The following is an 18,193-nucleotide window of genomic DNA, read 5'->3' on the forward strand; positions in this document are numbered from 1 at the left end:
CCAGAGGAGGAAGTACAGCTCACTGTGGCCCGCAGAGGAGTGGCAGGCACAGCTGGGGAAATGTGGGTGCTCTCCAAGTTCTACTTGGCCCTCCTTAGCTACTGATTCCACCGATCATTTCATCCTAAAAGAACTGTTGAAGAGCAAACGGCCTTCCTGTCCTTCAAATTAAAGATTGAGAGGCTTCACACTCTAATCTCGTCTTACCTAGCTCATCGGCCTCCAGGTGTGTTGGACTACAAGCCTCATCACACACATACCCAGCTGGCATGCCCATTGGCTGGGGATGATGGGATTTGTAATCCAACATATCTGAAGGGCACTGGGGTGTGGAAGGCTGATCTAAACTATGGGTAGCTATCATTCAATCAGACAGCCAGTTGCCAGAAATCCATGCTGATCAAAGTACAAGCTGCAATCCTGTGCCCACTCTCCTGGGAGGAATAAGCTCCACTGAACGTAAGGCTGCGTTCATGGTGCCGAGTTGGCATTTCTCTGCTGCCAAACCCGTAGTATCCCTGGTGTGTGCAGTGGTGGTGAATAATCCCCACTGGGAGAGGCAGTGCGGGCTTTCTGGTGGCCATTAGGCTTGCTGGCCCCGCTTCTCCCAGCATAGTGCCTGAGCAGGGACAGAAGGCACAAGAGCTGTGCTGACTTCACTCAGGCAGGAAAAGTTGGGGTAAGTCCCTGACTTTCCAGCTGCGAATCTTCAGCTCTTTGCCCCAGGGTGGCTCCAAATCTGCAGCGTGTCATATAACTGATGCAGTGCGAATTCGGAGGCAAAGACCTGCGGCAAAGACAATAAATTGCATTGTAACCGTATTTAGCTGTTTTAATATATTTTGCTCTTAACTTTTTGTGAACCGCCCAGAGAGCTTCGGCTATTGGGCGGTATAAAAATGTAATAAATAAATAAATAAACTAGCTGAGCAGAAGCTGTTCTTACAGGGCCAGCCTATTATTTTTAACAGCACCACCAACGGCTATGCGGAAGATTTTAACCTACGCAGATTTAAACCTTCCCCGTATTGCCATCCATTGGGACCATTTAAGAAAACGGGAAAATAAAGAGTTTTTCCTTTAAAAAAAGGAACTGGAAAGATCAACAACATTTCAATAGGTTAGCTTGACATTCCCACAGACAAGAGCTGCAGTATAGTTCATAGGGTTGGGGTGAGGATGGTGGTGGTGGTAGTGGTGGGGTGGAGATAAGGAAGACAAAATGCACTGAAAAATTGATTTATTCTTGAAATTTGTTCAATATGTTTTGAGCATATTGCCCTTTGCCATGCTCCTGATAAAAGGCAATCTACTTATAGTGCATTGTGTAAAATACAAGAATAAATCTGTTTTTTATGTCACCTGTAGAAGTTTCTCTTCTCTTGAAATGCTATATTTCAGATTTGTGGAGAATTGAACTTACCAAACATTTGGCTCAGATCTACTCTTGACCTAGAAATCAAAGGGGGTTCTGAGCAACATTTATTGATTGGGACTTAAGGCTGCCTCTTGGTAAATCGAGGCTGATTCATGTGACCTTTTTCTTTTAAGGTGCTGGTGTTTTAGTGAGGTCAGACTGATGGTGTAAAAGGCCTGGTTTTCGTTAACATTGTGGCTCACTGCATCCTGGAAATCCTTTGAAATGTGGGTTATGAAAGTTGGTATTGAGTCATAATCTCAAGACATGTAGAAATTGCATTCACAGGATCAGTTCCACCATACTGAAAAAAATCTAGCTTGTGGTAATATCAATACTTAACCACCTCAGGATTGTGTGATTAACTACCAGTCAGTAACAAGGGAACAACAACAGAAGAAATTCTATATAAACATGGGGAATGCTATATGCTTGCACGGTGAATGGTAAATCTAGCAATAACAGGGAGAAAAGTCTTTCAAGAGACAGATGCTTCAGGGTTCAGTGGATCAAACTTCCTTATGTATTTGTTGAACGGAGCAAACCTTTACTTTTTTCTTTCAGATAGGCTTAAAAGCATTAAGAAGATATCTCAAAATGACAGCTGTGTCTGCCATTTTGGTGTTACCCACCTCAGATAAAATACAGTAGTGATGTATTTTACAGTGTTGTGTGCATTTTGTATAATCTACTTATGCGTTGCATATCTAGATATACATCTATTTATGTATATACAATTAATGTTGCTCATGTATATATTGTAAAAGTTTGGAACAAAACTTTCTAGAGAATTCAAAAAATATTTGGTGTTTACTGCTGTATCTCTTGCCCTACCTTGTCTAATTTCTTTATACTTTCAATACCTGAATTTCTCTCTTCTTCATCTTTTTTCTTGTACTGTTCTTTCACTTTTTTTTTTTACAAAGTTTAATATTTTACCTGAATCACCAGGAATACTTTCTTTGACTGTCAAACTTTCAGCTATCACTTTGTTCAGTTCTGTCTTTCTCCTCTTCTGCTTGCTTCTTCTATCAGTCATTCTCTCTTTTACTTCTTTTTCTTTCCTTCTTTCTCTCTCTCTCTCTTTCTCTTGTCTGTTGCCCTTGAATGGGGTATTAGTAGGGCTGCTTTAATAAAGTACAGAATGACCTTGGGAAAAGAGACAAACATCATGGCTCCTTTAAAACTTAATAAAGGATTCTCAGCTTTCCATGGAACCAATATTACATTCCATATACGCATACATGTATAGGTTTAAAGGATCAAGCATTGGCTTAGTGACATATCAGTTATTAAAATGCTCTTAACTCATTTAGTCCCTCATTCATTTACAATATCAAGAAGCCAAACAAGGTTTGGGGAACTGAAAATAAGGGAATGAGCAATTGGATAATTAGAATCTCTTTTTCTCCTGTTTATAATACCTCATGTCATTGACCCAATTCTCATGTAGTGTCACTTCGTGGGTTATTTATTTAACCCAGAAATTGGCAGGAGTGAGTGCACACACACACACACACACACACACACACACACACACACATAGACTAGGCTTGGGAAATATGTGGCCCTCCAGATGTTTTAGCCTATAAACCCTATCAGTACACACATATTTCTCCCTCCCCTCTCTCTATATATAGAAAGAGAGAGATTTATTTCTGTAAGAGTACTAGTATGCAATTTATACAGAACTCTTCTTCAGCTAAAAAAAATGTAATAAAGAGATTCCCCTTACCTGTTTTGTATTTTCTTTTTCTGTGGAACCAATATGACAGAAGCATCACCAGTATAATAAGGTAGCACATTGTGACCTTAATTTTGATCCAATGCAGTGAGCAAGGGCTGTGAAAAATCTGCTACCTCTGAAACAACTTTCAGCTAGGTAAATGACCTCAAGTAAAGTTTGTACTCCAAATGCTTCATTTTTCCAAGTGTGTGTTCTGATTGTGGACATAATTCACAAGAAATTCAGAATCAAGATTTAAATAGAATAATTAGCATTCATCCCAGAGCGCAGGACATGGAATAATGGACTCAAGTTACAGGAAGCCAGATTAGGACTGAACATCAGGAAAAATTTCCTGACTATTAGAGCAGTGTTACAATGGAACCAATTTCCTAGGGAGGTCATGGGCTCTCCCACATTAGAGGCCTTCAGGAGGCAGCTGGACAGCCATCTGTCAGGTAGGCTTTAATATGGATTCCTGCATTGAGCAGGGGATTGGGCTCAATGGCCTTATAGGCCCCTTCCAACTCTATTATTCTGTGATTCTTAACAGCTAATGAAGATGGACTGTGTTGAGACTATTGCATAAGTAGTGTTACCAACAGGTTCTACAAGTCCCCTTTTCCCCAATTGTAATGGTCCATTTTATGGTCCAAGGGTTTGTCATTACTTCTACCTAGCAAGTCACCAATCCTGAAACTAGTTATGATGGTTATCTGCCACATCCAGTATCAGAGGCAGTAAGCCTATGTATACCAGCTGTTTGGGAACATGGATGGAAGGGTGCTGTTGCATCGTGTCCTGCTTTTGGGTCCCTGGTCAACAGCTGGTTGGCCACTGTGTGAACAGAGTGCTGGACTAGATGGACCCTTGGTCTGATCCAGCAGGGCTCTTCTTATGTTCTTAGATTCTTAATCATACGCTGCAGTACAGCGAACCACACATGTGATGCACTATGGGGTTCTATTAAAAGTTATAAAACCCAGAGAACTATGAATGCAACCTGTTCGACAAACAATTTTGAGAGAGACTGAGCTTGTGACAGTCAGTCAACGGATTGCAACTGTAGTCATGCCCAGCCAACTTTCAGATCACCTGATATCAACATATCCCTCCACGCACAACTGTTCTTTTCTATTCTAGTTTTCTCTTTCTTATTCTGGACTTCACTTTCATCTTCTCTTCCTATTAAATCTTCTCTTTTTCTCAATGGATTTCTCCTGCCTATCTCCTCTTTTCAAATTTCTCATCTGTGTCAGTTTTCTCTCTTTCTCTCTCTCTCTCTCTCTCTCTGGGTACTCAGATATACCAGTCGAAAAGGCTCTTCTGCCTATGACTGTAAATTCCCATGTGTGCTTTCCAAATCATTTAGGTTCCCAGGCGCCCACTACAGAGGGCAAGGGAAACAGTGGTACAGAGCAAAATAATAGTGAGGAGGCAGACGGGGGCAAGATGCAGAACGAAGAGAAGACATCCAAACCCTGTGAGTGCTCAATGTCATCCTTTTTTCTCCCCTCCCCCCTTTCCATTTTGCCGTTTCCCTTTGATCTATGGCTGAAGCCTCAATCTGATGGAAACGAAGGATGAAATCAAACAAAGCAGTGATTTACTATGTGTAGGAGTCACACGTGCACAAAAACACATCCAAATACATACGGTTGATTTCACTCTCTTGCCAATTCCTTGATCATCCCAAACCTCCTCTTCAAGGTGCAGTGCATATCTCTGTATACTTACTAACAGGTAGTACTAACTACTGACTCATTTATCACCTGTGTGAAAGTGGGTGTCTCTGAATTAATTGTAATGATGGACTCTCATAAGGTATATCGGCAGAACTATATGATGGTGAAATTCTGGAGGCAACCTATGACCTGGAAGGTAAAGTATGCAATGAAGATACTTAACTATTCATTCTGAGATCTCCTGCACCCCCAGCTTTTAAGGGGCACAATCTTGTATATACTCCAGCAAAGTTCCAAAATAATTTGGTTGAGTGTGGTAAAGTTCAGGAAACAGAACCCTTATTATTAATTATACAATATTTATAGCCATTTTAACCTGTCAAGTGTTTCGCTGCTATTATTTTGCTTATCCTCATAATAGCCCTGTGAGGTAGGTTATTATTATAACTTCATTTCACAAATGGTAAACTGAAGCTTATAAGGAGTGGCTTATGGCTGCAGGCAGTATATGTGCCAAATCCAGTACTCCACCAACTAAAGCACACAACCACTCTGTTCGTAGAAGAACCAGTTTTTAAAGAATGAATGTAGTTGCTTTCTCCCGCTAAACATGCATTATCCATACAGCATGCTTATTTCTTTTGGTATAAAAATGCACTTGTTCCCCCCCCCCCCAAAGACCTATTCAATAATTGAGTGTTTAAGGCAGCCAGTTATTGTTACTTAAAGCTGTTTGTGATTTCTAAATTTGTTTCTATAAGAGATTAATGGATGGCTTTTGTTCTCCAATGTTCTGACTCTGAGCATCAATAAGCTGGAGACTATGGCTGTTTCTACATCTGCCTTTTCCCCTGGGATCATCCCAGGTCAGGATCATCCCTGTACGTCCAAATGACACACAGGGGATCCTGGGAGCAGGCAGGGATGATCCCTCCATTTTCCTGGGATAATCCTTAGGTGTAGAAAGGGCCTTTGATGAGATCCAGATGAAGCTACAGTCCCAGTCCAGAGGCTCCTTGCATGTGTGGAGCTCTGATATGCAGATAGTTCTCATGCACAAAGGCTTTCCCCATTCAGTGCAATTTCAGGGACAGCTCCACGCAGTCATCCCTATTTGTGTGCGCACAGACTTGTCCTGGACATTGAAGTGAAGACAGTGTGTGTGTGCATGTGTGCTTGTTTGGAGCTCCACCATGTGCATTAAACAAAATTGGGAGATTTATAGGGTAGTATCCCAGGGTGTCCCAGCATTAGCGCTAACAATGCTGTGCCAGCATAAATCAATGCTTGCACAGTGTAATTAGCACAACAGGAAGGAGCAACGATTTGCTACTGGATTTTGATGCTGCTGCTAAATTTCGGCAGGAAGTCACTGCTTTTTCTTGTTGCACTAGTTGATGTTGCTTAAGGGTTAGTTTTCACTAGCACAGCGTCATTATCACTAGCACTGGGCACTGTTGGATACTACCTCCAAAAATGCCTTCCAGGGGACACTGCCCTGCCAAAGCAGTGTAGAGCACTATTACACAACACAAATAAGCCAAAATACATCAAATTAAAAGCCACACTACACCTCTTAAAATGACTAGTAAAATGTTATCAGGATGCAACCTTTAATAAAATGAGAACTGAAATAAAAATGCCTTCTTTTAAAAACAAACAATGGTGGGGCTATATGCCCTTCCTAAGGGAGCGCATTCAACCAGTGCGGGGCTGCTACTGAAAAGGCGCTGTCCTTAACATCTCTTACTCACAGAAGCTGATCTTAGAGTTCAGGCAGCTTTGTAAAGATGCAAGCAGTCCTTTAGATAGCCTGGTCTCAAACCAACTGGGGGTTTAAAGGCCCAAACCAGCACTTTCAATTGGGCTCAGAAACAGGCAGCCAATGTAACTAGTACAGAATTGGTGTTGTATGTTCTGATCTTTTGGCCCCTGCAGGCATTGTTGTTGCTGCTTTCTGTACCAAATGGAATTTCTGAGTTGTCTTTAAAAGCAGCCTCATTATGGTAATCTAGCCTAGCTATAACCAAAGCATGCATCACCGAGCCAAGGCAACTACATTGAAGTATCCATACAACTCTAAATTAGGCTTCATATTTATTCATAAATACTTGTGGTACTTATAGTAGAAGTAGGTCACTGGTCCCCAAGTGGGATCTTGCCTTCATATAATGCTAGAGGCTGGCTGAAGTTAAATCCCATTGTAATTTAACAGGAGTTGACAGGTCCCTGACCACTTTTGTAAGTATGTTAGGTTCTTTTTGTGCAATGTGGCTGTGATCTCCCCCAAGACATATATTGGTAAGAGTCCCATTCATTTTCAGGTATCTTTTGCCAGTCCAGCGTGCTAGTAATCAATTATAATTTTTGCTTATGGGAGTGTTCCTGCAAGGCATTCCTGAGACAAAAATGGTAGAATAGGAAATATGCATCTTTGAAAATGTATAGATTGCAAATCAGCATGGCAAGTCACTTGCAGCTACTCACATATCTCTTGGTAAATCTGCACAGATGTTTTTCTTCTAATGGCATTTACTCTTGTAACTCCAGAGTACTTAAGCAGAAAAGGACAAAGTCAAACAAGAGGGAAAAAAACTTTATATTATTCTCTTACCACCTGTATTGGGTTGTGGGTGTTGGAGTTAATAGCCAACATTGTCTGCCACCGGTGGTAAATAACCAACATTGTCTACCACCGGTGGTAAATAATCAACATTGACTACCACCCGTGGTAAATAACCAACATTGTCTACCACTTGTGGTAAATAACCAACATTGTCTACCACTGGAGATAAATAGACTATCACAACTGCAGGAGCCAGTGGCATCCCAGCAGTGCCAACTGTATGTGATCATGCCCAGGACTCTACATACTCTGTGCCAAAAAATCAAATTCTGTATCAAGAAAGACCCAATTCTGTGCTCCAGAAATTATCTAAGTGACCAGTTTATACAAATTCTTTGCATAAATCAGTGGATTTAGCTGACACACTGTTTTCTAAATTTCATATGTGAGTTTTGGGCAGTAAAACTTCACCGTTTTTGTTTTAGAGACTGGAAAAGCATTTGCCTGCTGGGAGTTCTATGTGCACACTGGAGCACCCACACAGCTTTAATAAATACGTATGGCATTTACACTGGGATTAGGTCACCACTCCAGGATTAGAATTTATTTAGAATTCTCAGAACATTTTGGAACTTTTCATTTTGTTTCAAGAGAAATGGTGCAACATCAGGAAAATAGGCATAGATTGAGGAGGGGGCCATAGAGATGTATGCGTGAACATGATTGAGGTAATCATGGACTGTACAAAGACCCTTGCAAGGCGCAGTAAAGCTGTGTGTGTGAGCATATGCACATTCGTCATTTCCCAACTATGAAAGCTAGAAAACTTTTCTTTAAAAGAGACAGGAAATTATTTAGCTCCTAGTAATGTGCCAGATATCAAATTCCATGTGGATTTTTGTATTGCCACTGATCATTATTGTGTTGATTGCATGTTAACTTTCCATTTAAAGAAGTAATAAATAATACAGGTGTATAATTCTGATTAGTTTACTCTATTGTGTTTTGTTGGTAACAATATACATTAGTAGATCTCAAAAGTAGAGAATACTGACAGTGCTTTGAAATCAGATAAGGTTTGCTTCTTACATGTGCATCATACTAAGAACTAGTACTTTGACCACAAAGGTGCAAAATATCTTAAGGAAATGACATTCAGTTTGCTACATCTAATTAAAAAAAATGTTTAGTGCTTTTCTTCATAGAGCCACATTTTGCGTATATATAAAAATGATTGGTGTTCATCCTTCCTCCCCCACCCCTTTTTTATTTTACTTTTATTCTACTTCAGCGGAAGAATGGATTGTGGCCAATCCCGAACTAACTGACAAAACAAAGTTCACCATCACTGGTCTTCCAACTGGATCAAAAATCTTTGTTCGAATAAAAGCTGTGAATGCTGCTGGTCCCAGTGATCCTCGGCTGCATCCACAGCCCATTTTAGTCAAGGAAGTTATAGGTGAGATTCACAATTTACCTTTAACTCATGTGAACCTTGATAGAATTTACAGTGCCTGATATAGCTTCCACCAGCCCTGGAATCCACCAGGGCTCGCACTCACCTTCCACTGGAGAATTGCTGCTGCCGTACCACTAAACTTGCCACTGCAGGGCACTGGGAACCACAAAGAAGACTGGGGTGGCGGGACAGGGCTGGGCAAAGGGGGGCCCAGTGGAGCCAGTTGGCATGGGCCTACGATTTTGAGGGGCCTACTCTGAGTCCCCCTGGTAGACGCAAAGGTAAAGATTTGCTACAAAGTAGTTCTCCTGTGAGTGAGCAGTACTAACATTGACAAGGCAAAGTTGCTTGATTTTTCTGTTGTTGTTGAGGAATTTGCCCAAAGAAAAGCACGTAAAGCATTTCTGAATATGAAAAAGTGATGTCTTATATACATCTTGAATAAAAACGCTTGCCATTACCTTTTTTATAAATATTTCTAGTTCATATGTACTTAGAACTGATTAAAAAATACTTAATGAGCAGTTTGAAATGGTGCCTACATTTCCCATCTGGCCCAGGCCTATTACCAGCTTTGCCCGGCCGTGTGGGGGGGGGGGGACTGTCTGCCCACCCCTAGTTTAGAATTAGTACACCATCTTCCCCCATTTCATATGTGCACCAGCAAGGATCATCTGGCCTTTTTTAAATCCGTGCAGCATAAGTTTCTGTGCTTACTGTCCAATGAATTCTTTGGATGTTGGGATCATTGCAACTAAGCAGACAATCATTTGAGTGGACTGACAAGTTTATGGCATGTAGAAATGAGCAACGGCTACTTTTTAAAGAAATTTTTCTTTGGAAGAGATGTCTGCGCTAGCAACCCAGTGGCAGAGCTTTCCTGCACGAGGCTCTTAATCGCTGTCCCTTCAGTTTCGTTGCTGAATTGAGATGCGACCAAGAGCTTTTCCTTTCCTGTGTTTCCACTACACAACCTTTAGGTGGCGCTGTGCTATTGCTAAATAGTGCAAATACCGTTTCTTTCACCATCAGAAATAATAACCCATTTTCCCTGCTCTAAAAAAACTGCGGAAAGTGCTCTTAAAAAGCAGAAGTGAAACTTGAGCATTACAATGTTGTCTAAAGAACCTGTGAGTAATGACTCACCAGTGCACAATAAATGCCTCGTGTAGAAAAGCTCTTAGACTGGAAAAAGCAATTTGGGGCTAAGCTTGGTGGTAGCTTCATTTTCAGACCCTACTTGTCAATCATAGCAGCAATCGCGCGACTGATGCCACAAATAAGAAGTGGCATCCCAGGGGGAGTATAAAGCCAAAGCCCTGGCGTCTGTATCCATGAATGTATTGGAGTTTAAATAAATGTATGCACAAATATGCATTTTTCAGATGTAGAATTCAAGGTTTTAATTTAGTTTTTGAACATTGCTTTTAAAATTCAACTTTGAGAATACATTTTAGAAACTATAAAGGGGTAGTTCAGATATATAACCATCTCAACTTAATAGAGTGCAGTTCATTAAGCCGAGAATGAGTATTGGGCCTGCATACTTCTCTCACTTCTCCCCAAATTCCTTGGATGACAGCTTGAGCATTTCAGTTGTGGTTAGTTTAAACTACAGTTTTCTATTCCCTCCAAACTGGGAAACTATGGTTCAATCTCTGCTTATTGACCAGCATATGAAACCAGGATCAGATCTTGTTAATGAAACATATTAAAAACAAATGCCTTTTTTTAAAAAAAATTTTTTTAAGAACCTCCGAAGATTCGCCTGCCAAGACACTTAAAGCAAACCTACGTTCGACGGGTTGGAGAAGCTGTGAATCTTGTTATTCCCTTTCAGGTATGGGACAAATATGTATTTTCTTATACTGTTATTGTAACTGTTACTCTAGAACAGAGCAATGGGCAGAAATATGAAGATACCATTATATTCTCTAAACAGCAGTGCATTATTTTGTTGTTGTTGGTTGAAGCACTTTTATCCTGCTCCTCAGCCAAAAGGCTCCCAGAAACCATGGGTTGTTGGAAGTGCAGCAGGAGTGTGTGTGTGTGTGTGTGTGTGTGTGTGTGTACGCACGCTATTTTCCGCAGGCCTGCCTACTTTCACTGTGATAAACAACCCTGGGATGACCTGTCCTTGAGTTGCTTATATGATGCCTAAATCTAGAACCCAATATTTTGCTAAATACATTGGGGAGTGGTGGTGTCAGAAATGTAGCCAGAATCAGCTAAAGTTGTTAAAGTCAGTCAAACTTTGATAATAGCGCATTTGAAGCTTCTGCTGATGTCATGCCATCTTGTTGACAAATTATGTCTGCTTTCATGTTAGTCCTACGAGCATTTTCTTATGTTCCTGTGGCATCAGCCATTTGGATATCCAGACTTTCAGTGTATCTGGTGGCTACATTGAAGGAAATTGTGCTATCTGTTCAGATGTACATGTTTGAATGTTGTTTCAAATTTATACTTCAGTAAGCAGCTTTCAATCTCTCCTTGACAATTCTCTCTACTGCCTCCTTGCCTCTTCTTTAAAGTTTATGTTAAAAAAGTCAAATAATAATAAAGCAGTGTTATGATTCCTCCATTGACATGTTTTTTGTTTGTTTGTTTTGCCACAGGGAAGACCAAGGCCTAAGGTATCTTGGAAGAAAAATGGTACCCATGTAGACAAGAACCAAATTAACATCCGCAACAGTGAAAATGATAGTATCATCTTCATTCGAAAGGCAGAGAGGATCCACTCTGGGAAATACGACATGAAAGTCAAAGTAGACAATTTGGTGGACAGAGCTACAATAGAGATTCAAATAGTTGGTATGTCTAAAAAATCATGGCTGATAAGAATACAGAACAGGAGTCAGCAAACCAGAGCCCGCCCTGGCTTCTGCTGGGACTCCCAAGTGCACCTGCCAACCCACTGTTCACCCCTGTTATCCTCCCACACTTACTCCCACTGCTGCTTCTGCCTCTTACCTTGCTCAGCAGTGAGGAAGCAGGAAGTTGGCAGATGGGGAGACTTATCTCCCAGTCTGCTGACTTCCTGCTTCCTCACTGCAGAGATGAATGTGGTGGGAGGCAGAAGTGGGGGTGGGAGTGAGTGTGGCAGAATGACAGAGGAGAGAAGGGAGGTAGTGGGGGAAGGACATCCCAAGTAGGAAGGAGGGGAGGAGGAGGAGGAAGAACAGGGGTTGTCAAGAAAAGTGAGAATCCTGGAAGGTAGGGTGACCATATGGAAAGGAGGACAGGTCTCCTGTATCTTTAACAGTTGTATTGAAAACGGAATTTAAGCAGGTGTCATTTGCATGCATGCAGCACCTGGTGAAATTCCCTCTTTATCACAACAATTAAAGCTGCAGGAGCCCTGCCCTCTTTTGTATCTGGTCTAGGGTGACCATATGGAAAGGAGGACAGGGCTTCTGCAACTTTAACTGTTGTGATGAAGAGGGAATTTCACCAGGTTCTGCACGCATACAAATAACACCTGCTGAAATTCCCTTTTCAATACCACTGTTAAAGATACAGGAACCCTGTCTTCCTTTCCATATGATCACCCTACTGGAAGGGGTGGTCAAAAAATGTAAGAATCCCAAAAATAAATGCATGTGGGCCAAAATAACTTGGGAGAAATGTGCTCTTGGAAATGAAAATAAATTACTAGTATGCCCATGCGTCCAAAGATGCTTGCATACCCCTGATATAGCCTATAGCTGTGAAGTCCTGAAAGTTCTTTGGCATGTTCAGATGTCCCTTAAATATAAACTGCAAGAAGCTAGGAAAAAGCAACCAGAAATGGGTTATTAATTTTATTTCATCATTGTTCTCTGATCTTTTTGTATGCTTCCTCTATAGTATCTGAAACTGTCTACTACCAGCAACAACATACTGGCCCAGTTTGTACAATACAATAAGCCAGAGTTTGGGGGTGATGGAACTAACTTATTGTTTACAAACGGCTCTTGGGTTATTTATCTGGCTTGTGGGGGAAGAGACAAGCCAGAGTTCCTGGTTTGCACATCACGCTAAACAAACCACAGTCGGAAGGTTCTGCGTTGTTTAATTGCTCTTGCTTGCCATTTTTATAAAGTTCTTGTTGTTTATTTATTGGGTTTTTAAAATATTGTTGACCTTTGTCTGTGTGCTGTCAGGGCGCAGAGGCAAGAACACCAGAGAGTTGGGGAAAGGCTTTAACTTCATGCCTTCCAGCATCTCTTTGAGCTGTCGCACCACTGAGAGACAAGCGAGAAGCCCCACCGCCTAGAGATAGGGAAAATCATAACTGTCTGGAAGCACACTTCCTGAACGGAAGGAGCTTATTAGGCCTTGGTTCCCAGCAGGCCCTGTAACAACAGCAGCAGGAATGGCAGCAGGAGAGCTGGGGAGAAGCTTGAACATCATGTTCTCTCCCACCCCCACAGCTCTTTCTCGGCTGCCCCAACAAGAGACAAATCCATTACTTTGTTCTGTATTGCAATCATCTGTTGTAAACTGTCTTGGAGATCATTTGACCTTTAATTTTCTTTTTAAGTTAATGTGAATACGTGTAGTGTAAGATGTGATTCAAGAATTGCTCCAGGTCATAGGGTGACCCTATGGAAAGGAGGACAGGGCTCCTGTGTCTTTAACAGTTGTCTAGAAAAGGGAATTTCAGCAGGTGTCATTTGTAGGCATGAAGCACCTGCTGAAATTCCCTCCTCATCACAACAGTTAAAGCTGCAGGAACCCTGCCCTCTTTTGTATCTTGTCAAGAGGGCAGGGCTCCTGCAGCTTTAACTGTTGTGATGAAGAGGGAATTTCACCAGGTGCTGAATGCCTACAAATGACACCTGCTGAAATTCCCTTTTCTATACAACTGTTAAAGATACAGGAGCCCTGTCCTCCTTTTCATATGGTCACCCTACTCCAGGATTATGCCATAATGTGGTCAAATCTGGGTGGAATTTGCAGTGCTGGAATTCATCACTGTTATCAGATGCAGCATTATGGCAGTATGGAAAGCTTGCAGCACAGAAATGGAGGAAGAAGTTGCATGATGGTGTCGGGGATTGGAGATGCCACCCGAAAGGCCTTTTGGCCCTTCAGAAGCCATAGCCTTGGTGCAAACCTCAAAAGAAAATAAAAAGGTTGTGCCAAGAGAAGCTGGACCCTGTGAGCAGTGTGAGTTGTGCAAATTAAGCAAAATCACATCTACAGGTAAAATTAGAAATACTTACAATGCCACTTGATTGCCACAGATCGTCCAGGCCCACCCCAAGTTGTAAACATTGTTGATGTCTGGGGAGAAAATGTTGCTTTGGAATGGAAGTCGCCGAAGGATGATGGCAATGCAAACATTACTGGCTACACAATCCAGAAGGCTGACAAAAAGAGCATGGTGGGTAGGCTTTCTGCATGGCAAATCTTAGGACAAGATTGCTAAATTTTCATATGCAAGGTTGTCTTGAAAAGTTGCTACTGTTTATGCATGCATGTGCTTTTGTGATCAAGCTCATCTGCCATTTAAAAACTGATGCTGTTAGGAAAGACCTAACAATGAACTTGGCCTCTTTGAGGCTGGGGAAAAAAATTTCCCCCCACACACGGTTATGCTGCAGAAATTTCAGCAGAAATAATTTCCCCATCCCTGGGTTATTTATTTATAGCCCACCACCCCCTCAAAAAGCGACAAAGTGTTTTGTCGCTTTTTGAAAGAGGAGGGGTGGCTTAATAAATAAATGAATAAATGAAAAGAGCAAACAAAGTAAAAATGGATGAAATTTCCAGCCAGATTATTTAAATCAGGCTCCTCCAATTTGGCCAGGCTGGCTGGGGACGATGGGAGTTGTAGTCCAACCAGGATAGGGAAAGCTGATCTACGAAGTGCCATAGCAGAACAGTGATAGAAGAAAGATCACCTGCCCAATCTCTTTCTGCCTCACATATGTTAACTGACCCTAGGCAAGAAATGCGCCATTTCTCAAAACAAGACGACTTCTAGAATTACTGCTTGGCTGGAAGCCAGCCAGAGCTTCTGTCCTGGAAGTATACACCCCCTCATTCCAAATGGGTGTGGCCTGGAGGCAGTTACTTTGCAGTGGAGGAGGAGGAGTTGGCACGGGCTGAGATGCTGCTGCTGCTTCTGCTGCTGCTGCTGCTTCTCCTCTTCCTCCTCCTCCTCTTCCTCCAAGCATGTATGCAACTCGCCACCCACCCCAGTTCAATCAATAGGTTTAGGGAAATAATTCATTTTTCATAGGTTACCTATGGATAACAACTGCTATAAGACCCAAAACAGGAGGCAGCAGCTGAAAATATCAACCAAAATGATGCATATAACAAGTTGAAGAACTGGGGTGAAATAATAATAATAATAATAATAATAATAATAATAATAATAATAATATATTTCTTACCTGCCTCTCCGATTGGATAGAGGTGGGGAACAACAGCAAGCGTAAAATACATAAAATACTGATTAAAAACATAGTATAGACTGTTTAAAACACCCTAAAAGTATCCTAAAATTATTATTATTAATAATATTTATTTATAAAGTGCCATCAATTTTCATGGTGCTGTACAGAATAAAACAACAAGACAATCTGCCATATGGCTTACAATCTAAAATCACAGTAACAGGCAGGGGAGGGAGGGGGGAAAGGATGGCTTTTATCATATATATATATATATATATATATATATATATACACACACACACACACACACACACACACACACACACACACACTTTTCTGTATACTATATCATCACCACTTTAGACGTGAAGTAACATTAAATGTACACAAGTGGTTTAACACAGATTGAACAGGCTGCGATAGCGGAATAGAAATGTTTTTACAAACAAACGAACCATCAAACAACAGACGATTCCCCCCACCCCTTCAACTTGTTACAGGCCTAGCAGTTTTGTGCCATGTGCATGATTTTTGTTTGAAAAATTCCCCTTTCCTGGTTGCCATTGCCTTGCCTGTTGTGAACTTTATACTCCTTTTGCCTGCCTGCGCTGTCAATATTCCTCTGACAAATGGACCAAGTTTCTTTCAAAGTGTGCTTTAGGTTTTTATGGGGTACACGCCAATAATTCTTCTTGAAATTTGAGAAACTGCTGGGATTTAATAGTACTCCTATGAAAAATATTGCTATTAGGTGGCACAGGAGCAATGACTTCTTGGAATCAGATGCATAAAAGGGGTTTTGGTTTTCTTTTTCCATTCCCTGGCTTTCTTATCTACAGTGTACTTTACTAATCAACAGACAAAGGGATCTTTGGTCTCCCCCTAGCAACAACTTCTCAAAACTCACATTTCATCATACTGCTTTTCCTAGAATGATTCTCTGGTGCTTCTAAATGAAATGTGCCGATTTACTTGATTTTGCTTTCTATTCAGATTTTACTGCCAAGTCATTAAACTTTGCAGGGATGTTAGGCATGTCAAAATGGTACAGCAAATCATGAAATGTAGAGCTTCTTTAAACCAGCAATTTATAGCACGCTCGTTACTGGCTACTCACGGATGTTCGCAGGTCCTTTTGATGACGCAGTTAGCCTTCTGCGCGTCTCCCGATTCTTTTCTCATTTTTACTGTCACAAAATAAACCTCAAAAAACCAGGCTTTCTGAGGTTGCGCTATAAAATGCTGACTAGAAGGCACTGTCCCATTGAAATGTACAGGCCACATGGTCGCTGCTCTCTTCTCCTTGTAATTGTGCTCATTTCAAACACGAAAGAGAACCAGGAAGAGAGCAATGGTAAGGAAACACAATTTCCCCATCTGAGGAAACCCACTGTTTGCCAAAATATTTACTAAATCACAATTTCTTTATTATTGTTTCACATTGAATCTGAACTTACTGATAAACATCCTAACTTCCCTTAACTCTGGATCTCTTGGTTGTGTTCTCATGGGGACGGATTATAAAAAGGCAATTTGGTGGGTAATGAATTGTACTCTTAAGGCTGAAATCCTGTGCACACTTTCCTAGGAGTCACTCCCATTAAACTTAGGCCACAGCTAGACAGGGCGATATCCCGGGAATCACCCCGGGATCGTCCCTGTGCATTTACATGACACACAGGGGATCCCTGGAGCAAGGAGGGATGATCCCTCCCTTTCCGAGGGATATCGCCCTACCCTTTAATCCTGCTTTTTCCGCAGTCTCGGGATGACCCCAAGACCGTGGAACGTGTGGGTGGGTGTTGTGGTTTGTCCTGGCTCCCTGCCCATCGGGGGTGAGGTGGGGGGAGTGGTGAAATTAATTTTTTAAAGAAAAACTTACTGTTGTTCGCCTGAGCGCTCATGCGCTCCGTCCCCTTTAAAAAATATGGCAGGCAGGACATCCTGTTCCTCCTAGGACGTCGCACACTGCGTGAAGACAGAGGGGAGATCTCGCGATAACCACACCGCAAGATCCTTACCCCTCCATCACACTAGACCAGGTAGGTCTAGCCATGGCCTTAGTGGGCCTTACTTCTGTGGGATTAGACAAATTTAACATGGGCTTGTATCTTGCAGGAATGGTTCACCGTCATCGAACATTACCACCGAACCAGTGCAACCATTACTGAACTGGTCATTGGGAATGAGTATTACTTCCGGATCTTTTCTGAAAACATGTGTGGCCTCAGCGAGGATGCGACAAAGACAAAAGAGAGTGCCGTGATTGCCAAAGATGGTTAGCTAGCTTAACTCCAAAACTATGACACTGAAATAGGGCAAAGGAAGGCTGATAAAAGAAGGGGAAGTGGGGGTAGCTTGCATTGTTCATGCCTTGAGGGGCGGCTGCATATAGTAATATGCAGCTACCCAATAGTGTCAATAGTAAATCACTATTGGTAATATTTGATTGTGCAAAAAGAATATAACACAATTTTGGAGGTACAGAATAGAGCACAAGAGATTCAATTCTCAGTTTGAGTTGTAATATAAATGTATTTATCTTTGGGAGAGAGGGGGGATACACTTATTGGATTTCCCCCCCTCTAGGCTGCAGACCTCACCTGCTAAAATCTATGGGAATTTTGTTTGTTTTCCCCCCTTCAGTATAATGCCGAAACAAAATTTTATCTCATCTGCATGAGTAATGAGCTGATCTGCACACTGCACAAACAATAGCAGTTAGCATGCCCTTGATTAGCTGTGTGGATTTTCACACGCAGTTCATTGCAGAAATGCTGATCGTTTCTGCTCAGGGCTAGTTCATACAACTGGCCCATCACAACCACTTTCAATTCTGGCAGACAAAGACATTTGATTTATTTACCATCTTAGTTTTTGGTCCTGTGACTCAGACTTGACATCTGCCAGGAGGACTGTGGTCTAAAAAGTGGCTAGAACTTTTCCTG

General features: G+C 41.6%; 1 protein-coding gene across 3 annotated transcripts in view; it reads left to right on the top strand.

Moving 5' to 3' along the window:
- The window catches only part of MYBPC1 (myosin binding protein C1), a 107,878-nt gene that overhangs the window by 77,333 nt on the left and 12,352 nt on the right, over positions 1 to 18,193 (top strand). For 2 of the 3 annotated variants that reach the window (XM_063133365.1, XM_063133366.1), the window contains exons 21-26: positions 4,516 to 4,626; positions 8,686 to 8,853; positions 10,605 to 10,693; positions 11,472 to 11,667; positions 14,085 to 14,224; positions 17,364 to 17,523. In XM_063133365.1, coding sequence (XP_062989435.1) covers positions 4,516 to 4,626; positions 8,686 to 8,853; positions 10,605 to 10,693; positions 11,472 to 11,667; positions 14,085 to 14,224; positions 17,364 to 17,523 — 864 coding nt within the window. The remainder of the gene's footprint in view (positions 1 to 4,515; positions 4,627 to 8,685; positions 8,854 to 10,604; positions 10,694 to 11,471; positions 11,668 to 14,084; positions 14,225 to 17,363; positions 17,524 to 18,193) is intronic. The other variant, XM_063133367.1, reaches the window with a different exon arrangement.

The sequence above is a fragment of the Elgaria multicarinata genome, chromosome 9 (assembly GCF_023053635.1).
Source record: "Elgaria multicarinata webbii isolate HBS135686 ecotype San Diego chromosome 9, rElgMul1.1.pri, whole genome shotgun sequence".
In the NCBI taxonomy this organism is placed as follows: Eukaryota; Metazoa; Chordata; class Lepidosauria; order Squamata; family Anguidae; genus Elgaria; species Elgaria multicarinata.